Source organism: Pleurodeles waltl, chromosome 1_1, assembly GCF_031143425.1.
Source record: "Pleurodeles waltl isolate 20211129_DDA chromosome 1_1, aPleWal1.hap1.20221129, whole genome shotgun sequence".
Taxonomy (NCBI): domain Eukaryota; kingdom Metazoa; phylum Chordata; class Amphibia; order Caudata; family Salamandridae; genus Pleurodeles; species Pleurodeles waltl.
This window is the reverse complement of record NC_090436.1, coordinates 428,657,508-428,684,426: the sequence shown is the minus strand read 5'-3', so window position 1 is coordinate 428,684,426 and position 26,919 is coordinate 428,657,508. Positions and strand designations below refer to the sequence as shown.

Here is a 26,919-nt window from a genome sequence, read left to right as displayed (position 1 = left end):
TAATCCGCAGTGGAGCACAGATCTCCTGTTTGCCATCCCACTGCTATCCCTTCTGCCCCATGTACTCAAGATCGAGAAGTACTGGGCTCAGGTCATTCTGATAGACCAGGAGAGTCCAATATTCCAACCAACGCATTTGGCCTCCAGTATGTCTAGCTTGATCACGATGACCTCCTGTCTCAGCAGCAGGACAGGGTCCTACACCTGAATCTTCACTACCTACGCCTTCATGAATGGAGATTGAGCAGTGACTACTGAGTGGTTTTGATTTACCTGCTGCAGTAGCTGATGTTATTTTTGAGACTCAGCACTCATCTGCAAAATATGTTTGCTCTTGTTGTTGGGCAAACGTTTTGACATAGCACAAAGAACATCAAATTTGACTTTCTGCAGGCCAAGTTGTGTGGTGTTTTGTTGTGTGTGCTATCTCCAGGCCAGCAAGGCTTTGAAGTGAGCACCATTTGAACTTCTTTGTGCTTCATCCTTTTTATGTTTTCCTCACCAGCCTTCATTATTCAAGTCTCTGGTTGTGATGTGTTTTATAACATAATTTGCATACATGTTCTGCGAACACATTTCATTATGCCTCAGTTAGAACTCAACTTTGTCCTTGCATTTCTAATGTGTATGTCTTTTGAGCCTATACACAGCTGTTCTTTGTGACTGCTGTCAAATAAAGTTCCTCATTGCAATTACTTGTGTCACAGCACAAATTTTGTACATCACCACTTCGCAGACAGATTGGTGCTACAGATCCGTCCTGTTTTGCCAAGAGTTGTCACCTTTCCACGTGGGTCAGTCGATTGCTCTCCCTACCAGTGTCTATCTGCTTATTTCTCTCAGGAGTAGGAGATTCTTCATTGGTTGCACCCAGAGAAAACTCTCAGCTTTTACATTGCACACACAAAGGAGTACAGAGTCAACTACAACTTTTTTGTGGCCTTTGCCAGTGCTAAGAAATGAAGACGATGCAGATTCAAAATATGTCCAGGTGGCTTGTCTTGTGCATAAAACAAGTTCTGCACGTTAGAGCCAAAACTGCCACACAGTATTGCTGTGTGACCACTAAATTAGTTTTAATTGTAGCATCATACCTAGATGTATTTTGGGAGAAAATACATTCAGATAAGCAAACTTGTGGATATAGCATTAATCCTATGTAGGATCAATCACAGCAATGTCCAAATGGTTTACTTGTTTCCAAATATCTAACCTTGGAAACCAAATAACATTGGTGCATAATCTGGCCTGGCTAATCTTAGGTGCTGCCACCCCCTACGAAAAAGCATGTTACAGCTTTGTGACTGTGTGGAAAGAGACTACATATAATACAGGCATTTAACTTATCCTTCCCAGCATAAAGCCCACAAGAGGCTCTCTGTGTAGTTCTCAACCCTCGATACTTCAGGAGATCACTCTGGACTCATGTTTTCAGTAAGTATATTATTAGATAATTGATTCTAGGCTTTCCCTCTGTATGGTTGATCATATATTATTTTCCAAAGGTCTAAATGACCAAGATTTCTTGCCTGTTCACAACACTGTATGTCTTGTCTCCCTATAAGTATGTCTGCGCTCAGCAAAACTGTAAACAACTTTAGCAGACATTTATTATAGTTATGTCACACTCTTTACTGTCAATTTCTAACGGAATTGGTCAGAATATACTAAATGGTCTATTTAACAAGATTATCTGTAAATATTATTTTTTTTCTTTAAGGGTGCATTGATTTTGAGGAATGCAACACAGCAAGTGCAGTGGAAGGTGAGTAGCCATTAAGGTTTCTTCCATTATTTACCATTGCTTGAATTCGTGGTTTTCTAGGTGCCTCAGTGGATGTAGTTTGTATATAAACTTTTATTTTTACTTTTATCTAAATACTCGAAGTTTAGTGCTACTTCCTGCAGAAGATCACATAATGTCTCTTTGTAAGAGGAGGGGACCCTCTTGTTTCATAAAACACTTCAGGGCATATTTGCAAAGGATAAAATATACGCAGTCAGATTTACTACTAGTAAGTTTACTCTGAATCATTTGAGTAACTTTATGACTATGGGAGTTTCACAAAATCTGAGTGTTAAGTTACTCATAAGTGCACACTTACATATCTCCACCGCATAAAAGGAGTGTAGCCAAATATACGTATGTGAAGCACCACACATGGCCAACCACCATGTTTTTTTTAAAAATACATTAACAGAGCTGCAGTAAACCCAGCCTCGCAGTAGCCAGGTAGCCACGAGGCAAAAGTATACATCAGATAAATCACCCCGTAGAGGATAGAGATTCAGAGTATGTCATCCATTCACCCCATATCTTATGATGTTTCTCAGGGCATTCCCTGGATTTATAAATGTATTTTTCGGCTGCAGCGTTGAAGTCCACCCCCCTTGATTTTAAAGCTAAATGCTGAGCAGATGTGATTTTGTTACCATGCTAAAGTATATTTCACACACCCAGTGTCAGTTTACTAAGAGTTTGGGGTGACACAAAGTCAGACAGAGTGGTGCAAAGCAGTGTATAAGCTTCAATAACTTTTACTTTCAAGTGCAAAAGGTATTTTGCATTAGAAAGATGCCTTTCTCTCTGCCTCAGTAGCCTTTGTGTTGCTTTATGCTTATATACATCAACGGGCCTTTACTTGTCTATAGCTTCAGAGTAACATCGTAAACACCCTTAATTTTTGTCCTTGGGCATTTTCCTCCATCTGAAGCGTCTTCTTGGAGGCACTATCTTGTTATGCTGTTCCCATTTTGGTAATAGAACTGCATGTTTAGGATACCCTACACCGCTTGGCAGCTCTCGGCCTGATTCCTGGCTAGCTCACAGTGCCTCACCCTGACCACCAAACCTGTCAGGGCAAAAGGTGATAAACCAATAAGAAGTCCTCGCCAGCATGCTGACGTCAGTTCCCTTTTTTCCGCGCCTTTGCCGCTAACTGTTTTTTCCTTGCTCTCGAGTAGTTACTGTTTCAAAGGAGTTGTTGTCGAGTTACACTGTCTCTGCCGAAAAAAGCGGGCTTTAAGCCTTGTCATGAGTGCGGGGTCGCATGCCGGTTACAGATCCTCATGAGTACTGCTTGTGGTGCCTAAGCTCGGACCACGACGTGGAGGGGTGTGTGTCCTGCCAGTGGATGAATCCGAAGGCCTTGAAGGAGAGAGAGGTTAAGCTCTTCTTGGTAAAAGCTAAGAAGGAGCATAAGGGTCATTGAAGATCTAAAGCGAGGGACTTTTCTTCACATAAGTCCTCAAGGTCGCATATGAAGCAACGCCGGCACGATTCTCGATGCCGTTCTTCCAGGGATTGGTCTTGGTCCCTTCCTAAACAGCGCTGTACAGCGTGGGAGGTCAGTTCAACGGTCACTCCTCAGCCTCAGAGTCCATAGGCTTCTCCAGCGCCGATGTTGATAGAGGTCTTCGAGTCACTGGCGAGTCCTCCGGTTCACTTTTCTCCTGTGTCAACTTTTGGTCAGGAGTCGGGGTACTAGCTTTGGATTCAGTTCAAGTGTCTCAGGACGAGCAGAGGTTTCTTGCCTTCCCGACTCCGGGTGCAGATCCAGCAGCGTTCCTTAATGCTATGTTTAGCATTTTCAACAGAGCTATGGCCCCTGTTGATGCACCGGCTGGTCCCACGGGGCCATTGGCTTTCACTCTGGGTTCGCCGGTGCCATACAAACAGGCCCCGTTTGTACCATTCTATCCAGGTGAAGGTGCGGCGCTGATGACATCGTCACCCCAGATGATGTTGCCCACAGCGCTGATGGAGACGATGCCGGCACCGGATGGGTCCCTACCGGGACGCAGTGTCTCTCCACCATCTCCTCCGCCGGAGTGTCCATCTGCTTTGAAACCAACGTCGTCGACGTCAGCTAATTCTCTGTCTGTGCCATGGTTGGAGGCCAGACTGAGGTCGAGAAGGAGGGCCTTGTGGCTCCTGGAGGAGACGGACTATCGGCAACACCTTTTGGAGGAAGAGGGGATTCCTGAGCCTATGGGTGAATTTCAGGACCTGGATTCTTCATCCCCCTGGCAAGCTCACAGAGGAGGCAGCATCTTACCACAGCGTGATAAGAAAGGCTCCTGAGTTCTTGGACCTTCCTTTACCAGCATCGGAGGTGAAGACGAACATTCTGACTGAGGTGTTGAATCCTTCCTCTACGTCCTCGGAGCCCTTACTCCCTTTTAATGATGCCCTTAGTGAGCTCTTTCTAGACATTTGGAAGAAGCCTGTCACGACTCCCAGTGGTTTCCAGGACTGTGGCTAGGAGGTACAGAGTTGCTCCAGGGGATCCACAGTTTGTCTCAGCATCCAACACCTGAGAGCTTGGTAGTGCAAGCCTCTTGTTCTGCCCCGTCTGCACCTGGTTCGTTCCCTGCTACTCCATCAAATAGAGAGTCTAAGCGAATGGAGCAAACAGCAAAGAAGGGTTTCTCCTCGTGCAGCATGGCCTTGAAGTCTTTCAATGCTACCTGTGTGCTGGGGAGGTATTTTCATGCCCTGATGAACATGGCAAGAGCTGTTGAGCCAAGCTTGCCGCAGGATGTGCAGGGACAGTTTGACAAACTCCTGTTGGACACTCAAGTGGCGGCCAAGAAGTTTATTTAGTCTGGTTTGGATACAGCAGATTCAGTTGCCAGGGCAATGGGCACTTCAGTGGCGGCCAGGAGGCATGCATGGCTTAGGTCTCCTGGCTTTTCCATGGATGTTCAGACAACTTTGTTGGACCTTCCGTTTGATGGCGAAAAGTTGTTTGGATCCAAGGCCGACACAGCTTTGGAGTGTTTTAAAGACAGCAGGACTACTGGAAAGTCCTTTGGACGCCAGGCTTCAGCAGCCACACTTTAGATCTTTTCAGAGGTTCAAGGGTTTTGGCCGTGGGTCCTCTTTTCATGGGAGGCCACAGTCCAGCATGCAGCAGCCTGTCAACCCTCTCTATAGGTCTTATAGAGGGCGGGGAGGATTAGAACTCGAGCCACTCAGCAGCCTCCTGTCTCATCTTCTTCCTCTCGGGGAACCCATCAAGGAAAGCAGCCCTAGTTTTCTCTCCGTCTTGCATCATACTTCTCCCATAGGGGGAAGGCTATTTCATTTTCTCCACAAGTGGGAGTTAATCACATTGGACTCCTGGGTACTGAATATTGTGGGGAAAGGTTATGCCCTTCCTTTTCAAGAGTGTCCCCCTCCCATCCCTTTCCATCATTCGTTTTGTACAGAAGATCATCTCCTGTTGCTTCAGCAGGAGGTGCAAGTCCTTTTGTTAAAGGGTGCAGTGAAGTTGGTTCCAGAGCAAGAAAAGGCTCAGGGATGTTATTTGAGGTATTTCCTGATTCCCAAGAAGGATGGTCAATTGAGGCCTATCCTGGACCTGAGGATTTTGAATTGGTTCCACAAACCAGCGAAATTCAAGATTCCTGAAAGGTTTGACTAACAAGTTTCGCCCCACACTGTTTGTCATGCCTCAGTGGGATTTGAATTTGATTCTTGCTTTCTTAATGGGTTCACCGTTTTGAGCCTATTCTTTCTTGCCCTTGAGGCTTTTAGTTTTAAAAACAGTTTTCTTAACAGCTATCACGTCGGCTAGGCGTGTGAGTGAGCTTCAAGCTCCTAGTGTGAAACCTCCTTTGACAACCTTTTATGCTGACAAGTTGGTGCTGAGAAACAGGGCGTCTTTCCTTCCTAAAGAAGTCACTCCCTTTCCTATGGGGCAGCCTATAACACTCTCATCTTTTTACCCTCCTCCTCATCGATCAAAGGAGAAGGAAAGACTTCATCGCTTGGATCTAAAAAAGGGCTCTGTGTTTCTACATTGAGAGGACAAGAGACTTTTGAGTTGATGATCAACTCTTCATTGGATATGTGGGCAAGATGAGGGGCAAGGCTGTCCACAAGAGAACCCTTTCCAGGTGGGTCATTCTTTGCATAAAGATTTGTTATTCACTTGCAAAGAAGGTTTCCCTGAGGGCATTAGGGCCATTCCACCAGGGCTAAGTCTGCCACTTTGGCTTTGGCTAGAGGTGTCGCAGAGGCTGAAATTTGTAAGTCCGCAACTTGGGCTTCCTGGAAGTTAGGAGGGACGGCTATTTTGCGCGTTCTGTTTTGCAGGATTTCTTGGTTTGACCGGTCAGGCACCCACCTCCGGGTGTGAGACTTCTTTGGGATTCTATTCATAAGTTGAGGAATCCACAGGTAGTTGTATCCATCAGAAGAACAAGTTACATACCTTCGGTAACACTTTTTCTAGTGGATACAGTAGCTACATGTGGATTTCTCAAAGTCCCACCTGCCTCCCCGTTGCCTGTCTGGTCATACCAAGACTTCTTTTATGATAAATGTATTTACATTTTTGATGTTTTCATATAAACAAATATTGTGGTTTATATTTGTATTTGGATTGGTATATATTGTTTTTGTGAGGTCGGTATTTACCTGTTTGCCTCGAAGGCGCGTAAAAAAGGGTGAAACTGACGTCAGCATGCTGGTGAGGACTTCTTATTGCCACAATGACGTCAGACGGAGTCGCATGCGGAGCCGTGCAATTGTGACGTCCTCATCGACGTGGAGCACTAGGAAGAAAATTTCCGTTGAATGCTGGCGCATTGGGAGAATTCATAAGGTGAGGAATCCCCAGATAGCTATTGTATCCACCAGAAAAAGCATTACCGAAGGTAAGTAACTTGTGACGGAGTAACCTATCTGCAAAACTCTAAATCAGGCCCTTAGTGCCTCTCTGAATCTGAACATGAAACTTTAAGGCTATATTTGGAGGAGGACTTGCAGAATGGCCTTATTACCTGGTCCTTATCTCTAGCTGGTGCTTCCCTGTTCTTCGTCCCTAAAAAGTCAAACAAATTAAAACCTTACATCGACTATTAGGGGGCTAAACAAGATTACAGTGAAAGATTGTTACTCATTGCCTTTGATCAAAGATTTTTTGGAAGCTTTCAAAGGATCTAAGATTTTCACCAAAATCAGCCTGCACAGAGCCTACCATCTATTACGTATTAAGGAGGGAGACAAGTGTGAGACCACCTTTAGAACTCTACTGGCTCATTTTTAATATTGTCATGCCCTTCGGATTGAGCTGTGATCCAGCAGTATTTCAATGATTCATGGACCATACTTTCTCAGAAATGCTTAACCAATGCATGGTAGTCTGTCTTGATGATATCCTAGTATTCTGCAAAAATTCAATCTTACATCAGCATGTCAGCCAAGTACTGATTAGGCTCTGTCGGAACCAACTTTTTTGTAAACTGGAGAAGGGTGAGTTTGGCCAAACCAAAATAGAATACCTAGGCTATAGGATCGACTGTACTGGAGTCTGTATGGATCACCGCAATGTTTTTGCTATTCTGAATTGACCTACTCCATCTAATGTAAAAGAAACCCAGTGTTTCCTAGGGTTTGATAACATCTGCAGACAGTGTATTGAGAATTTTGCCCACCTAAGCAGCCGAATCCTAGCAGCTATCCTAAAGAAAAGACCAGGTTCACCATGGTTTTCACTGGTATGGAACAGCTGACAGTTTTAAGCTTAAAAAGAGCCTTTATGCAAGCACTAATCCTGCGTCATCCAGACAACACTAAAAAGTTAATTGTGGAAACTGATGCCTCAGATTGTTGTCGGAGCAGTGCTTCTGTAACAGCAAGAAGACAATGGTCTTGAACATCCAGTCTCCTATTTGTTCCATATCCTGTCTGATGCAAAAACAAATTATTCTGTCCTTGGAAGAGAGCTGTTGTCCATGAAAAGAGCCTACACAAAGTGGAGGCATTTCTTAATTGGATCTCAATAACCTTTCAAAGTAGGAACCAATCATCGAAATCTCCAATGCCTTAGAAGCATGTAGTGCAGAAATAGCCATTAGGCCAAAAACACTCTAGCAGATGCACTATCATGCAGATATCCTGAAGTACCATTGCTCTTTGAGCAGAACTTTTCCCCTCCTCAACAAATAGGAGTCGTACAAAATCCAAGCTGATTGTACTAAAGCCTCTCAAGAGGAGTGGAACCCCATCCAAGGACAAACAGTTAGAAGAAATGTTTCAGTATTCAAGGGCAGAAGATTATTTATTTTCACAAAGGCACTCCACCTCAAGGTATTGTAAATGTGCCATGACTCTCCATCTGCTGGTCATAGGTGTGTCAAATCAAATCCACCCTGGAGCTCATGCTTTGTTCCTTCTGGTGGCCATCTATCATGGAAGACTCTGAATCATGTGTGTGTTCTTGTCCATTCCACACTGAAAATAAAACTTCCCAGTCTAAACTTTCAGGGCTACTACAACCTTTACCTGTGCCCTCCAGAAGCCTGGCATACCATTTATTACTGCTTTACCTCAGTCTGATGGTAATAGAGCCACACTGGTCACAGTTGATTCCTTTTACAAGATGGCTCATTTCACTGTGCTTAAGAAGGTACCTTCTACTAAAGAAATGGGACTGATATTTTTACAAGAAATTTTCCAATAGCCTGTGCAACTTCATATTATAATATCTGACTGTGGTCCCTAATTTCTGTTTCCCATTTTTGGAAATCTTTTTCCATATCCCTTCAAATCGAGGTGGCACAGTTCTCTGGTTTTCACACTCATACCAATGGCTGAACAAACGTGTAACTCAAAGTCTGGAATAGAATCTTTGTTGTTTTCGTAACTCCTGTCAGAGTGATTGGTCTTTTGTCCTACCCTTAGCTGAGTTTCCCTAAAACAATGCTGTTCACAGCGCTACTAAATCCACTAATTTTTCTGTCTTTATGGTCTTCACCCTAGGGTTTTTGCTCTGGCCCTTCCTGGTCTTGTACGGGTTCTGCGGCTGCCAGATATTTATGCAAATATAGTCTCTCATACATAAAATCTCATCCAGCCTGATCAACTCGAAAACCAGAATTCAATATTTTTCTGGTCTCTGTTGTACTTGTTCCCCTACTTATAAAATCGAGGATAGGGTATGGCTTTCCTCTAAATATTTGCCTGCTCACCTTTCCCAGAACAAACCCTAATTCTGTGGCCCTTTTAAAATTCTCCAAATCATAAATCCAGTGGCCTTAAGGGTGCACTTGAGACTTCTTTGGCAGATTTAACCTGTATTTCACTCCTCTCAATTAAAACCATACAGAGTGGGCACTGTTCAGACACGTTTTCCCAGTCCTTCTCCCATCTTGATCGATGAGCTTCAGGCAATTTGTGATTCCCACTTTTTCCGGAAGAATTTCCAATTATTGATTCAGTGGAAAGGTTACCCTCCTAGTGAACAACACTGGGACAATGCTTCCATGGTTCATACCCCTGCTTTGACTCATCCCTTTTTTCACTGCTTCCTGGATAAGCCAGGGGCATTGGTAGGGAGGGATACTGTCATGCCGCTGGTGACCAGTCAGAAGCAGCATTTGAAGGCCAATTCGGATGGGCACACAGCGACGCGAGTGCTGCTAAAAGCTGGGAGAGGCCGATGAGCCACCAGGTTCCCTGCCTAGCTTTACCTGTTGGTGGCCAGCCTGCTGGTACAACATTTCACGCCACCACTCTTCTTCCTGGGGGTGCCTTGCTGAGGGGCAGCCATTAGGTCATCCTTATTTCTAGGGGAATTCTATGTCCCAGAATTACCTCTACAGAAAATATCCACCCTAATCTAAGGTGGCTGCCCTGATTTCTTCTCTTAACAGTTCTCTCCCAGTCCTAAAAGGAGAGTCCCGCTTTTGATGCAATTTCCCGTTTTCCAGAGTATGTAAGTGAGCCTATCCATCCTCATTTGCGTTGCAACACTTCCCAGTGTTAGGTGTGTTTCTTTGCTCCTGATTCCTGTCCTGAGGTCTCCGCTTCTTCTTCTCCTGCAAACTTGCTTCCTGCTACATGGTTTCTCCCTGCTTTTCTACCACTGAATTTCTTGCTGTCACTTGGAGGTTTTTTTGCCATTGGGGTTTTTCCTCCGTCTGTGGTTCCTTCCTGGAGGCACTATTTGCTAGGCAGTCCTAGTGTCAGCGGCATCATGACTATTCGAAGAAGTTGCCCTTATCTCTGGCAGATAAGAACAGCCAAGGATGAAGCCTTTCAGTACCCTCATCGTAAACATCCTCCAAATTGGTGTCCGATTCTGACACGTTGGCCTTCAGGCCAACCATCAAGATCCTTAAACATCAAAAGAAGTTCCAAACAAATATTTTCCGGGCTCTGATTTTTGTCACAGGATGTACATGAGACATTTTTAAAGAGTTAGCTTTTTCTCTCCAGCAGGGATCTGCACACAATAGGTTAGGGTGGCAACCTGGACACTTCAGTGCTTTCCTAAGCACCTTCCTCTGGATTTCCTCCGCACTTGTCTGTCGCGCTGCGGCACGAGCTGAACATTCAGTTCGGGGTGCGCCCACGGCTCATGTTTCTGGTGGCCAGGCGTGCCGCACCCCTTCTGTTCTGTATTTCCTCGCACGTGGCACCAAAATGGGCATGGGGCCTCGGTGAGTTCTGGGTGCAGCGCGCCCTCAATATTAGGCATGGGCACCCCTTCCCCCTCACTTACCTGGTGCAGCCTGTTTCTTTCTTCTTTTCTTCATTTTCTCTTCTTTCTCCTTTTCTTCTTTCCTTATTTTTACACTTAGCAGCCATGTTCTTCTTTAAAAAAAAGGCGCCTTTCTCTATATTCTACTATGATTCTTTCCCAATCCAATATGGTGTCTTTCTTCTTCCTGTTATTCATTTCCTGTTTTAGGGTATATAAGGAGTGTGATTCTTGTTCTCCTTGCGCTACAACACTTCCTTTGGTGGTGATCTTCGCTCCTGTTGTTTTTTCTCCAGTTTTTTTCCTCACTTGTTCCAGTTTCTTCCAGCTTATTTTTGTCCCAGGGAGTTCCTGCTATATAGGTTTTTCCCTTTGTGTTTTTTTCCTCTGGGACTCCTTCTGGAGGGCACGGACTACCTTTTGGCGTTCCATCGTCAGCAGCACCATGGCTACCAGAAAGGGCCGCCCTTACCTTGGTCAAGGCAGAACCTACAAGAATCAAGATCACTCTGCAGTTCCGGTTGGCCAGAGACATAAACGACGAGTAGCCCATGACATTGCCATCCTTGACAAAAGCCATGCCATGCCTGCAGTTGAGAAAAGTTTTCAAACCCCCACCCCCAAGAGTACACCTCCCCCACCCTCCAAATAAGGCCAAAAAGCACCAATAAGCTAGCCTCCTTTGCTCTGTATCTTTCTTTCAGCCAGGCATGTGCTGTTATTCCACATACAAGTAGTTCTTGTTCTTTTCGTACATAACACAGGCACAGAAACCAAGAGGCCAGGGCTGTGACCATCTCCACTAGAGGCCATGCACACTGAGGAAAACAAAAAAGTGTTGGATGGATTGCTTGAATTAATCTCAGCCAGTGTGAATTACTTCAGGCCGCAATCCAATCCATTGTTTCTTTTGCCCACCATGCCACTTAAGAAAGAAACCAGCCATATGCAAAATAGCCTCAGTCCTTCTGTAATAGGACTTGAGACAGGTCCCCTCTGAATGGGAACACAAGCAACCCCAGATTGTTTTCAGCTTATTTGGTCCTTACCAGTAGGCAGCGGTTTGAGTCCAAGGGCTGTGTTGCAGACAGGGTCAATCACCCACAGATGGTGGGGAACATGGAAGTCAGACACCCTTGGAGTGCAAGTGCACTGGGTTTGGCCTAAGACCAGGACCTGCCACCCATCACAGCTACGCATGGCAGAAGCCTGCACAGTGGAGTTCGGCTGTCAGCAGCAATTTTGGATTTGGTCTCCCTGTAGAACCCCTGCTACAGGTATGGTACAGGGTGTTACCATAGATCATGATCAACTCCTACCTGACTAAAGGCCATGTAGTGTAAAGCTATGATTGCCTACTACAGGTTCTATATAGAGCCCTGAGAATGATGTGGACACCTTCCCCTCCATCATCAACACCTGATGACATTGCTTTGTACAATTAATTGGTTAAAAAGGCAGCAAACACATATTGGATTCAGATAGAGGAGGAATAGAAAGAGTCCTGCTTACTTCCTACTAAAGACTCTGCTGACAACTGAAGAGGAGGAACCAGTTCCTACCTTTGCTGATAAGCGTCCTGGAATAGGCCAAGAGGCCCTCAAGGAACCAGCCTCCACCAAAGTTTTCACACCAGGAGAAGAAATATGAGCACTAGTCAAAAGACTCACCATTTATCAAGAGAACAGCAAGTGCAGACACCATTATCATGATAACAGCACACAAGAGAGAGAACAATTAACTACCATAGGCCTTCCACCAGATAGGTAGAGCAAGAGAATTGAGATGATTGGGTGAAAGCAGAAAGGTCAGCAGCAACACAGTAGTGCAGTGTAAACTCCAGTGTCTTCCTCAACTGCTTTCAACACCAGCATTGGGAGGAGATGAAAGAGCTCATGCTGCACCTTCCACAGCAGTAACAAGACAGAAAAAACTTTATCCGAGGAAGATCAATCAATCAGGATTTATAAAGCGCGGCTAATTATCCAAAAGGGTATCCAGGCTCTTGCAGGTCCTAGAGCCTTATTCGAAATCAATCAATCAGTATTTATAAAAGCACGGCTAATCACCTGATAGATAAGAGCATCACAAACGTCTGCCTAAAATTGACCATAGATGTTGCTGACCCAGTCAGTGACAACTATGTCAAGGGTATCACTGAGGATGCATGCATGGTTGAAGATCTCAGATTTCGAACAGAAGGTACAGGCAACACTACAGAACATGCCCTTTACAGGTGACAACCTCTATTGGCCAGCGTTTAACGAGTGACATAAAAAAAATTAAAAAAAAGAGAGCATCACTGCAAGTTTTGTATTATTCACTGTTATGCACATTGGGGACATGCCTGGTGAGACTGTTCCCTGCGCCAAGGCCCAGGAGGGTGGGTACCAGATTTATTGATCTTGCTCTGGCACAGGACAGACATCACATAGCACAGCATTGGAAGACCAGTGTGAGCCCTGTGGTCCTTGCCTGGGTGCGAGACGTGACTCTCTGGGCCACGGCGAAGGAGAGAGAGCGTTAATTAGAGAGTATGCCCAGGGAGTAAGATGACGATTGCTGGCAGGACTTTGGTTGGAGGTGTTGGAGGCTTCGGAACACCAAGGAGAAGATTCAGGGAGTGACTTAGTTGTCAAATCGTGACTCCCGGGGAGTCTGGGGAGAATACTTAGGTTGCCTTGACTGATAATTTTGGGCTGACTTAAGGAATGAGTTGGAGGGAGCGTGAGGGCTCTGGAGCCTCACCTCGGAAGTGAGGTGGAAACTTGGGGCAGGAGGGCCGCACTAGCTCCGGCATGCAGATGTTCCTCAACACACCTGATAGCTTACCTGCATGGACCTCTCTGGGTGGATGATTCTGGGCGCACACTTAGGAATAGGAATAGGAACAACAAACTATTCTGACCCTACCCGTCTTGAGATCTCTTAACGTGGACTGACCCCAGAACGGATTACTGTTTGTTATAGATTTGAGGTTTACATACTGTTTAGTTAGGTTTTTCATGGCCATTACAATCTCTATTCCATCCTTCCTTTAGGTGTACTGCACAAGGTCGAATAATATGTGCTTTTGAATTGTGAATCAAAAATGTACTGCCGTGACCATTTTGTTATCTGCAAGATGAACTTCTTGAGCAACATTCGCCTTCAGAATGTAAGGGAAACAGCTGGCTGTATATGTACTATGTGGTTTATTGTAAATGCCAATAAGAATATGTTAAAACAAAAGACAGCAACATAGCAAAGGCTATGATGGCACTCCGATCCAGAGAAGCCATCCGATGGGCACAGGCAGTATGAAGACCACCTGGACGGGTGGATATGGGACAGGAGTGCCCCGACAAGAGGAGTGAGACACACATCTAAGTGACTCCTCGTCACAAACAGCTTGACCCCCAACACCTGCAGGGGTCAGAATCAGAGGATTCTTCAAAAATGGCTAAAAATCACCACCAACATTACTAAACATACTACAGAGAGGATACCACATACAAATGTGAAGATCATGTGTTACCATATCCCCAAGAACAAGACCTTGCTACAAGAAGAAAACGTATGCCTAATCCAAGAGGTAGATGACCTCCTCAACAAAAATGCAATATAAAATATCCCAAAACTACTAAGGGAACAAGTGATCTAGTCCGTGCAGTATCTGGTACCAAAACTTCAGACATATCCTGGATTGACATGCTTTAAACAAGTTCATAAAGGCACAGAAGTTCAAGATGGTAACATTAGCAGACGTTCAAGATGGTAACTTTACAGGAAATCCTAGCATGACTACAGCAAGAAGATTCCATGGCAACCATAAACATCAAATATGCCAACCTACACATCCCAATGAACATCAGACACAAAATTCTTCCAGTTTGTGGTCAATGAAACACACGCTGGTTTACAGTGCTCTCTTTTAGGATAACATCAACAAATCACAGATATTCACAAAGTTTTTTGCAGTGATTGCAGCACACTTAAGAAGATGGGGAAACCACATCTACCCATACCTGGACGACTGACTTTTAAGAGCAAGATCATCTGCGCAGTGCCAAAAGAACACAAAGACATCCATACAACTACAAACGCTACTTAACCTAGGTTTCTTCATAAACAAGGAAATTCTGCACCTACACCACCATGGGCAAAGATTTTCCTGAAAACAACACTGAACTCAGTCAAAGCATTCCCAACGGACAGGAGAATGCTGGCTCTGACACAGCATACTCACCTCTACCAGAAGGAATGACCTCATAACAGTGAGAACATTTGGGAGGATAATGGGAATGATAACATCCTGCATTCCTGTATTATCATATGCATGGCTGCCCCTGAGACCTTTACAATAATGGCTATATGCAGAATGGTGACAGGACACTGTAAGTTGGGATGATGTAGTGGTTGTAACTGGAAGGGTGCAAAAGGAGATGGAGTGGGTGAAGAAAAAGAACATCACTTTGGGCAGACCTGTTCACCATGAGAACGACAGAAAATGTCAAAGCTTCACGTCTAGGTGCTCAAACTTGGGCTCAGAGATTAATGCTTTGTTGAAAAGCTGATAAGGAAAATATGCTACGCCTTTCTAACAATCCCACTTATACCAACGGTGTTGAGCAGATGCAAGCGTGCACCTATGACTTTCATACTAATCATCCCACAATGGATCAAACAGACAGAACTAGTGGATATGGCTCAGGACCAGGTAATTAGATTGTCCTTCCAACAAGACCTACTGACCCTGAAGAAAGGACAAATATACCGTCTAGCAACCCTCCCCTTAGCAGCATGTTTCCTGAGGGGAGAATTTGGCCACCTGAACCTACTGCAAAGGGCAATGGAGGTACTCGAGGAGACCAGGAGTAGAAGCACATGAAGTACTTCATTTCTTTCTTTATTTTTTTAAAACCTTTATTTATGCATTTTGACGTAGTAACATAAGTGCATGGAGGTGTCATAATCATACAGCACATACTTTTGGATGTAATCATTGATGATTAGTCAGAGCGATACAGGTACTGAGACAGTGAATGAATGGTGAATAGCACAGGAATTTCTACATGGCAAAATGTAACAGATTCACACATTGGTACAAGAAGAAAGACTAGAGGATGGATGGACACGAGTGACCACAGTGGTCAAATACCTCCCTCACTTTTTAGACGAGGACCTATTATACATCTCCCTAAAGATGTTCCTCACAGCTGTAGTCTCCTACACCAGGAGGATCACAGTTGCAAGCTTCTTTAAAGCACCATTCATCAAAAGATTTCTAGAAGTGGCAATGACAATAGCCCCACCAAGGGAGGTATCCGCACCACTGTGTAACATGAACCTGGTCTTGACTCAACTAATCACTAGTCCATTCAAACCATATATGCCTAAGAAAGGTTAGTGTCATACAGGCACTCACGCCACAGGCACCATATCTGTATATTCATAATAGTAGAGTGTTGATGAGGACAAATCCAGACTTCCTACAAAAGGTCATTTCCCACTTCCATGTTAACCAAATGCTTCATCTACCAGTATTCTTTCAAAACCCAAAAACACAGGCAGAACGAGCCGTCACAAAAACTCTGGATGTAAGAAGGGCAGTATTGTGCTACCTGCAAGAAATTATAAATACTAGGAAAAATAGACAATTCTTTGTTGCATTCCCCCAAAACCACACGGATAAACCAGTCACAACAGGGACTATCACAAGGTGAAAGCTATCCAAACGTGCTATAAAGGGACAGGCGCAAAGCCAGAGCAAAGACCAAGAGCACATTCTACAAGGATAAAGGGAGCCACACTAGCTTTCATAGCCAATGTTTCCATCAAAGATATCTGCATGGCAGTTACGTGGTCATCTGTACACATGGTCATAAAGCATTACTGCACAGACGTACAAGTAAACAAGGATGTGCAAATCATACAAAGGTACTGAAACACTTGCTTTCTTTCTCAGACTAATTTCAGCCCAACCTTCAGGATTTCAGGGGGCGTGGATGGAGGGGGAAAACCACCACAAAATTAATGCACAGCGTGTGAATCCAGAAAAGATTCACACTGCAAAACTATGTGGTTACTTACTTGCAGGAGCAATTTTGCAGCTTCAAGAATTTTCTGGATTCACAAGCTACCTACCCACCCCTCTGGAAATGAGGAATGCAGAAAGCAAGGAGTAAAGATCAGAAACAAATATATATATATATATAGATAAGCCTCAGTAGGGGAAGGTTGCCAACAAAACGGGAAAAAGAATGTGAGGATGGCGACTAAACAAACTTACTTCCAGTGCAGGTGACTGATGTCACTAGGGAAAGGCCAGGAACACCAACTAGCGGTTGATGTCATCCAGCAAGAGAAAAAAACAATGAGAAAAATAGCAAACAGGAAAATGTAGCAATAATGTACTGCATGTGATTCACAAAAATTCTTCAAGCTCTAAAGCTACTCCCTAAGGTAAGTAATCATTTCATTCCATTCTGAACCATTTTACAAAATTGTAATCTTTTCTTTCCATCTCCAATCCGTAAAGTGTATCAAGGTAATTCTTGCAAGAGACACAAAGCTCATGGAAGGTACTGCAGCATGGTCATATTTAAAAGTGTCATTCTCTAAACAAGGCATCAATGCCCAAAATGTAACATTTAGTTAACAAATGCCATATTCATGAATATTTTCATTCCAAAATGGTTAACCTTGTCCCAAAAATGAATTTCAGTGGTGGGTAATTTAAAATCTTTTTAAGCTTTTCATGTTTTTGAAAATAATAAAATGCAGCTGGGCCAGATCTGTTGTTACTATTAAAATAAGAAAACCTGTTCTGAAAATGTTTGTCTGTTAATCGTGGGGAAAGGCCATAAGGCTTCCCACTGTGTACTTTGCTTGGGTTGATAGGTAGATGAATGTAGTGATGGCTATAGTGATGGAGTGCTCCTGATGATTCGGTGCATCAAGATACGGACCTTCATTGTGCAATGACTTGTACAACCTCAAGTCAGACATGAGTTGTTTAACATTATTGTCTCATGAACTTGCAAAAGTACCTGGAGTGAAGATGTCATCCAATGAGATTCTTAAAATGAAAGGGATTTGAATAATTTGTGTTAGACCCACGCTTTGATTAGGCATCTTTTCATATAAAGCAACATCAAGCAAAGTGTTCGCAGTGATGTTTCTAGACATTGCAATCCCTTTAAGCTCTGTATAAGAAGACTGTGACTGCAGTTCCTGAACCACAGGAAACGGTGTTGAACTTTAACAAGTATAATGGCCATGCAGCATCAGCAAGACTATATTTAACATTGTAAGCCACAAAAGGAATGATGGTATTGCAGCTAAGATCCAGATGTAGGACCATGGTGGACAGATAGTCCATTTATGGCCCCAGCAACAGGTAAGAATCTATCTGTGGCATCGGCTAATCACAGAAGTAGTTGTTTCCCATATTTATTCGCAAAAAAGAAGAAAAACAGCTCTTGTTTCAGGATTTGGATCAGGCTCTTTTCTAGTCAATGCAATTTGTTGCATCTGTATCCTTTCAATTGATACAGATTCTTTTGGTGGTGCACACGAGAGCTGCAGAAGTGTCAGTTTTTGATAAGACTACATCCTGTTCATTTTTTTAGGGTAATGCTAAAACCACATCTGGATCAAGATTTGATGATTGGTGTGAAGCTAGAGACAAAACAGTCTAATTGGGTCCCCTGAAATGGGTCCAATGCTTTTAACGTGGCTGTACTCTTGAAGTGTTTCCAGGATAGGGAAATGACTCACTGGGATAACCTGAAGGCACTTTGGTGTCAGTGGGGGTTTGCTTAATAGAATCTGCCACATAGTGCTTTTTAATATTATTGATCAACACATTTATGTTTTTCTTTACACTGGAAAGTAGTTGCAGGTTTACAGTGCATGTGCCTAACACTCTAAGGACTGGAACAGGTGTTCTGTAAGATGGTCAAAAGAATTGCTTGTCAGGGTCTGTTCTGAAACTAGCTCTCCCAGTCTGGGGAGGCACCTGTCAGCAGCTTTATCTTCAGTGGAATTGTCCTTTTTATTGGGAGGGTCTCTCTAATTTCTTGAATATACGGTTGAAAAAAATGATGGTAAAACTTGATTAGATGCTTCTGTGTTTGACTCTACTGCTCTGCCAGGAAGAACAAGATCAGGTACGTACATAGGAATAGCCAAAAGGCAACTGGTATGGGGTTCGGCTACATAATACTCCTCTGTGCAGCATTATTAGTGCTCTCTTAACTCTAGAAAATGTAGTTAATCATGGCTGTCAATTTCCTAGCAGTCAATGCTCGCTTACGCATACCATTAGATCACTGAACCATGTTGTTTGATTCAGGATGGAATGGATCCCAGTATAGCAGTTTAACTCCCAGAACAGATGTAGCAATGAAAACGGCAAATGCAGAACTTTGCCTGAATGAAATGTATGAACTTTTCCCATTGCTTCCAACCTCTGCAAGTCTTTAGTGACTGATCAAGAAGTGGCAGTCTTTTCTCCCACACCCAAAGACATCTAGAGTAAGGAATCAACCACAACCAGTAGATACTAATAGTGATTTACTGTTGGCAGTGAGCCAACATAATTGAGGAACATAACACCAAATGTTTTTTATCGACTGTCATGAGGCCAGTAGGTACTGTTCTTCCTGCAGTAGAATACTTTATTTGCTGACCAACATTGCTTTACTGTACATACATGTTTGCATTCATAGGTAAATAAGGCCACTAGTATTGTTGCAGTGGGATTGACATAGAAGTGCAGATGCCATCATGAGTCGAAGTTAACACTTCATGAGCTGCCCTAATCAAATCTAATGTAGTTCACATATTTGGTACATGCCTACCCCAAATCCCAGGTATGGTTATCAAAGTCATTTTTTGTTGTTGAGGCTTTAGTGATCCTATGATAGTATTTAGAAACTGTCAAGAGGCTTTTCTCATTTTAAGGCTGCTTATGTTGACTCCATTATGTCTGTTTCGCTCTTTGTCCGAGATGGAGTCACAGCAGCAACCTTAAAGGTTTGTACTGTTGTCATTGCAGCTAACTCAGCCACAGAGTTCCCTTTAGTGTGAATTAATTCATGTTGTACAAGGACCAAAGGATGCCTGTCCTGTACAACAGCGACTTTTCCCCAAAGCTGCTTTGCTGTTATCAATTAATCTTTTGAATCTCTGAATATGTTAATGTGTAGGTGTAGTAACTTTTCATTGTAACCCTAAACCCAGAATGCAGAATCTGACCGTATTAGTGTGGGAACTGATGGATCAGCCTTTTGAAGAGTAGTAAAAGTGAATTTATTTTGGTTCCTTGTGCAGTGGAGGCACCTAACACATTTTTATGGTTACACAGCTCCTTTATGTCTCAGACTTTAAAAATTCCATGCACTGTAACACAAGCCTCTGAATATTTTTCTGGCTGTTGTGGCCTGTGGAAAGTTGCCCTTTTTTCTCCTGTATGGCTAAGATGTTTGTAGAATACTTTGTATATACTCTAGAAATTCTTGAGTCTGAAGTGTCGGGTCTTCCTCATGCTTTACATCTGTTACAAGTTGTATCTGATAGAGACTTCTAGTTTCAGATTACTTACCTTAGCGTTTCCCCAGGTGTCAGACTGGATCCAGTTTTTTTTCTTCTAGCAGTGCCTTTGCGCTCTGTTAGGTGGCGATGCCGCCCACCTCACCCAATGAAAAAGTAGAGCTTGTGCATTGGGGATATTAGCTGTAGTAGCTGCTTCAAGGTTACATATAGGGGAAACTATGACTGGCTGTTTTCTCTGTGCCAGGGAATGCCCCTTCAAAATGGCTCCCTATACCACCATGAGAATTTTCTCAGTAGGAATAAGGCATTCCTCTGCAGTAGAATAGAAGAGTGATTTGTATGCTGCGGGGATCATCTGTTTCTTGTTGCAAACTATGCAGATGCCACATTAAGTGCTAGGAGCAATCCTAATTAGTAGGTTCATCTTGTTGTCCTGCATCTAAGCATTCTGACCCTAACATGTCTGCTTAAATCAATAAATCTAATTTGTGGAGCATGGCTGCATCACCTGTTAGAGTCTCGAGGCATTAGTGGGACAAACTGCCACTTCTTCTATTGGTTGAGGTCCTTCCTGAACTGCTGGAGCGATGGTGAGGCTCTGAGGTACAGGGGGAAGTTATTCCAAGTCTTAGCCGCCAGGTGGGAGAAGGAGCAGCCTCTGCTGTTTGCCTGGTGGATGCGACGTGTGGCTGCTAGGGAGAGAGAATCAGAGCAGAGTTTCCTGGTAGGTTGGTGGAAGTTGACTCAAGTGTTGAGGTACACCGGTCCTTCATTGTGTAGTGTCTTGTAGGCGTGGATGAGAAGCCTGAACTGGCATCTCTTTGTGACTGGTAGCCAGTGGAGTTTCCTGAGGCGAGGGGTGATCTGAGTCCACCTGGGGAGGTTGAGGATGAGTCTGGCTGCAGTGTTCTGGATAATCTGGAGTTTCGTCATGAGGGTGGTATGTTTGACGTTGATGGAGTTGTCATAGTCTAGTCTGCTGGTAATGCGAGCTTGTGTGACTGTTTGCGTGGTGTTGGGTGGGAGCCATCTGAAGATCTTCCTGAGCATTTGGAGGGTGAGGAAGCAAGAGTAGAAGACTGCATTGACCTGCTTCTTCATGGAGAGCTGGCTGTCGAGGAAGATGCCAAGGTTGCAGCCGTGTTCAGTGGGTTTGGGGGTTGGGCCCATTTTGGGTGGCCACCATTCGTTGTTCCAGATTGTGTCCTGGTCTTTCCTGGAGATGAGTGCTTCTGTCTTGTCAGTGTTGAGTTTGAGACAGTTTTTCATCCAGACAGCCACGTCCTTCTTGCATCTTTGGGACTTGTTCTTGGTGGTCGTGGGATTGTTGGTCAGGGAGAGGATGAGTTGGGTGTCCTCCGTGTAGGAGATGATGTTAAGTCCGTGGCTAATGACAATGTTTGCCAGGGGTGTTGTGTATACGTTGAAGAGGGCTGGGCTGAGGGTGAGCCTTGGTGTACACCAGAGGTGATGTTCTGGAGGAGTGAGGAGTAGGGCGGGAGGCTGACCTTCTGTGTACTACATGTTAGGTAGGATGCAATGCCCTTGAGGGCTGCTCCTTGGATGCCGATCTGGTCGAGTCTGTTTAGCAGTGTGTGGTGGGATACGGTGTTGAAGGCTGGTAAGAGGTCGAGGAGGTGTTTTGCTTAGCTTCAAACTAAGAGGGAACAAAGCTATAGAATCCAGCACTCTTAGTCTCAGTAATGAATTTATTTAGGCACTTCCTAGATCTCAAACGAGGACACACAAAAATATTAACGTGAGCATTTAATTTGAATGCAGCAAAACGCACAGATACTAAAATAAACACAGCAGTTGAATAATGATAGGCAGAAAAGTGCAATACATCAACAATGAATATGCATTGACTATATATATATATATATATATATATATGCACACAGCAAAGCTAGATAATTAAGAATTGAAAATGCATCACCATGGGGATCGAATCCAACATCATACTTGTCCTTGCCAATGTCAAACTGTGGAACCCTGGACAGCTGAGACAGGAGAAACACTCCCCAATGGAACTTGATTTTTGAGCAGTGCGTCCACCCTCAAAATTTAGTTCCTTCCATCTCAGTGCCAAGCTTCCCCATCTTATACACCTTAAACAAACCCAAGATAAAGGTTCTGGTAACCTTCCTCCTCCCTTCGAGTAAGTTGTAAAATTCAAGCGCTGGCTGTACTTGGTCTGTGTAGAAAATACACAAAAGAACTTGCCAGGCCCTAGTGCGTATTCCAGAGACAGAGCCGTACCTTTCTCTGCTGTAAACATTGTCCTCCTGGTGCACTCTTATCACCTCCGCATCCCCCACGATATGTTCCCTGCTCTGGTGAGAAGAGCGAAAACACATTTGATGTAGAAAACAAGCTGTGCATGGAATAATACCTGCACCACCGATGTGACAGCATTTGAAGCTAAGCTAAGCATAAAATGGAGTCAGTGATCAAGATGGAGTCGGTGGTTACAGCATTACACTCCACTCCGACCAGTGACTTTCATAACATACTGGTCTCAAAGTAACCCTTTTCGGTCTAAACATTGTAAGTAGATTAGGCATGTATTGTACACAGCAACATAGCATTATTATAATACAAATCACTTTGAGTACTCCACATAAAATATTACTAAATTGCCCAAAATTAGGCAACCAGCTAAATAAACAGTCCCCCCACCCTTTGTCAACATCTTGTTTTACTCCTTTCACCAATTCATGTAAAGCGTCAATATGAGACTGGATAGATTTAAAGTGGTCTGATAGGTTAAAGCAACACATTCCCTCAAACTCTGAGCAGACATGACCATGCTTCAAGAGCAAGTAGTCAATGGCTGCCCTGCTTTGCAGTGCAGCTTTTCTAGTGCCTCGCATATCAAGGAGCAATGCGGCCAATGCGATGGATGTGTTGAAGGTATCCTTATAAAGTTCTTAACTATCAAACATGCTAATTTCTTAATAACTCGGGTTTTATAAACAGCTAATCCTGGAACTCCTACTATAGAAATACTTAAGCTTACATATTCTAATTTAGATAGTAATTGAATTTCAGAGTCACAGTCTCACTTAATTGAACTGCTTCCCTTGGTTAGAGAGTATGCACAGAGTGAAATGGGAACATCATAAGTCTTAACTGCGTAAAAGGCAGGAATGTATGTATAAGTGATATTTCCACAAAAGAACAACCATCCCACTGGTAGTTTAACATACTTGATATGGCTAAGCAGCAGTCACAACATGTTGGCAAGACATGCTATTATTCATATTCGTACAAGTTTTATTGTTTCTATGCTGACACAATACTCGTTGTTCCCACGGGATCTCTTGAGGAGACCCCGTTGTTGTCTCAAGGCGCATTTGAGCACTTTTTCCGTTTTTGTAAGTATCACAAGTTAAGTTGTAGCAGATCTCACCGTTACTAATATTGTAACTAATCGCGAGTCAGGTTATCCCATTTTTCATCCGTTTCCTCTTGGCAAAACCTACAGTATCCATATAATGTAAAGTGTTTCAACATGTCACTTTCTTGAACTGCTCCATCTTTGTTGGTGACATTAAAGATTTGCAGCAAAACGCTGACAGGAGTCAGTATGGCGACCAAGTAAGTGGAAATCACATCAACAGTACTCTTCATATTCGTCATACAGAAATCTCATCTGTTGAACACGGCTCGTGCCAGATGGGTACAAACATTTTCAGTCAGATGCAGTAAAGGTGTTGATCAGTGCGGTCAGTCAATCACTTCGGAGCTGGGGGCTTTCGATCTCTCCCAACCCCACACGCACACACCTGAATACTGTCCAGGCTGTACAAGCATGACAAACACACCTTGCTGTATGATCTGTAAAAGAAACAAGTATGATCATTCTCACAAATACACATATCATCTGGTACATGTTCCCACTTGTCCTTTCCTGGTTTCATGACTATTAATATATTGTCCTGGCCCTTGGGGATAACTTCTGCTGGTTCAGGACAACGATTTGGGGATTCTATCCACACCTTGACACCAGGGTTTTTGTCATTTGAGCCAAACCCTCCCTCCCCACGCTCTGTAACAAAGGCTGGGACAGTCCCCTTTTTGGCTATTCCTCCAGACACTGGAATGATTATGATCTGCACAATTCTGTCTCCAGGTTGTATTATCAAGTCAGTGACTCCACTGTTCAAAAGGATAACTTTAAGCTCTCCTTGGTAGTCTGCATTAGTCACTCCCCCCAAGACATGAATACCTTTGATTGCCAACCCAGATCGGGGAGCAGTCAATCCGAAATGCTCAGGGGGAATCTGTATTCCGACAACTGTTGCAAGAAATGCCATGCCTCTTGGTTTTAGTCTGTTGATATTCCAAGCATGTAAATCATGACCTGCAGATTATGGTGTGGTTCGATAAGGAGCTAATGGCTTGGTTTTATTTCCCAATACATGATTGTGTTGGTCTCTACATGGGGTTGTATCTGTAACGCTGAGGGTCAACATTTGCATTAAAGAGGTCTCTGTATTTGTCAAAGGTCTGTAATTCAAAATTTGGAGGACTTCATTTAAATGCTCTCTCCAGTTTCTCAAAGTTCCATCTGATAATTTTCATAATTGGGCTTTCAGTAAGTCGTTCATTCTCTCAATCAGTCCTGCAGCTTGTGAATAGTATGGAATGTGGACATGAATCTACTCAGTATTGTGAACAATAATTTTGCACCAATTTTCCTTTGAAATGTGACCCGTTGTCACTTTGGATTTGGAGTGGGACTCCGTAATACAACATTGACAAGTCCAATGTCTTTATGGTGTTAAACTGAGTGGCACGTTTGCAAGGGACTGCAAACAGGTAACCAGACTAAGTGTCCACTACTGTGCAGGCCTATTGACACCCATGACTATTCAGTTGTGGCCCAGTATAATCAATCTGCCATATCTACCCCAGCAGCTTTCCTCTCCCCAACTGACCTTGACAGTTTGCCAGAAAGATCTCCGTTTGGTGTGTTGGCAAATAGGGCACTGCATGAGAACTGTTTTTATCAAGTCTAGGGGAATGTGCCTCCCTCTAATTTCTGCCCACCTGCTAGTGGCCTTCCCTCCCAGATGTCCACATTTTTGGTGCGCCCACTTAGCCATCCCCACCAAGTCAGAATCCTGTGTCGCCACTTCTGCCACTGAGATTTTGGCTTTGTTGTCTGCAAGGGAATTAAACCATTGTTCTAGTGCAGGGTTCTGCAAAGTCGGTCCTGGAGAGCCGGGTCCATGCCAGATTTTTAGTATATCGCACATTTTGAAAATGGTAGAATTCTGATACATCTTGTTTCTAAATGTGGATATGCTAAAAATCTGGCATGGACCCGGCTCTCCTGGACCGACTTTGCAGAACCCTGTTCTAGTGAGTCAGTGGGACAGTGGGCATCTACTTAATACACAGTAACGGTACACTTCCCAAATTTCTTGCCACAATTCTTTGCCCCACACCTCCTTGGAATGTATTTGCCAGTTATGTGCATGCCATGTGGGAAGCCAGGTGGCTAACCCATTGGTGGTATACCAAGAATCAGTATAAGTATGACAGGTCCCAGGGAATTCTTGTTTCAGTGCCTGATATACAACATACAATTCTGCATATTGACTACTCTTCGCTTCTCCTGTAGTGGAAAGCAACTTCTTGGTGACTGGGTTATATGCCTACCAATGTCTCTTCACCCCCACATACTTGGCTGAACCATCGGTAAACCATACATGCTTCCTATCCTCAGGGGACAAGGATTCAAATGACTCACCCCAGCTAATGGGTGATTCTTTTATCTCTGGTACCTCCTGCACCTTCTCATCATCCTGCACGGGGGCCTGTGCCACCTGTTGATGCAGGGCTGCTGTCCCTGCTGGTCCCACTCTGGCCCTGTCCTGTATGTACCACCTCCACTTGATTATACTGGCATCTTGTTCATGTCCTATCCGGTGAGTTTTAGGTGAACTCATCACCCACTGCATTATTGGGATTTCAGGTCTCAGAATCTCATTATGACTTACCCTTTGAGTAAGTTGTGAAATTCAAGCACTGGCCGTACTTGGTCTGTGTCAAAAACGCACGAAAGAACTGGCCAAGCCTCAATGCCCCAATGTGCATTCCAGAGACAAAGCTTTACCTTTCTCTGCAGTAACAGCATTCTCATCCTGGTACACTCTGGCATCCCCCGTGATATGTTCCCTGCTCTGGTGAGAAGAGCGAAAACATGTTCAGTGTAGAAAACAAGCTGTTCATGGAAAAAATACCTGCACCACCAATGTGACAGCATGTGAAGCTAAGCTAAGCACAAAATGGAGTCAGTGGTCAAGATGGAATCGGTGGTTAAATACAGATAGCATTGGAGGAGGATGAGGGCTGCTGTTTTTCCGCAGTCCAATAGCATTCTGAGGTAGTCTGTGGCTGCGATTAGGGCTGTCTCTGTGCTGTGGTTTGCTGTGAAGCCTGATTGGGAGGGGCCCAGAAGTTTATGGTTCTCCAAGTGTCTGGAGAGCTGGATGTTGATGGCATTCTTCATGACCTTGGCTTGGAAACGGAGGAGGGGGATAGGTTGGTAGTTCTTAGGTTCCTTTAGGTCTGCGGAAGGTTTCTTCAGCAGTATCTTCACATTGGCGTGCTATTTCTGAGGTAAGTGGGTGATGGTGATTGAGGAGTTGAGGACCTGGGTGAGTTCTTTGCTGATGGGTTGATTGCCGAGGTTGAAGATATGGTGTGGGGAGGGGTCTGCTGGGGCTCCAGAGTGGATGGATCTCAAGATGGACGATGTTTCCTTCTCGGAGAGGATATTCCACGAGTTTAGCTAGTGTGGGTGATGCTGTCCTTGGCAGGGTTGGGGTGTAAAGTCTTGGTAGATGTCGTTTTGATTTTATTGTGA

The 26,919-nt window shown here is 44.0% G+C and overlaps 1 protein-coding gene across 1 annotated transcript in view; it reads left to right on the top strand.

Moving 5' to 3' along the window:
- Positions 1-26,919, top strand: part of FCHO2 (FCH and mu domain containing endocytic adaptor 2) — a 724,395-nt gene that overhangs the window by 243,642 nt on the left and 453,834 nt on the right. Inside the window, exon 9 of the mRNA XM_069224082.1 lies at positions 1,721-1,765. Coding sequence (XP_069080183.1) covers positions 1,721-1,765 — 45 coding nt within the window. The remainder of the gene's footprint in view (positions 1-1,720; positions 1,766-26,919) is intronic.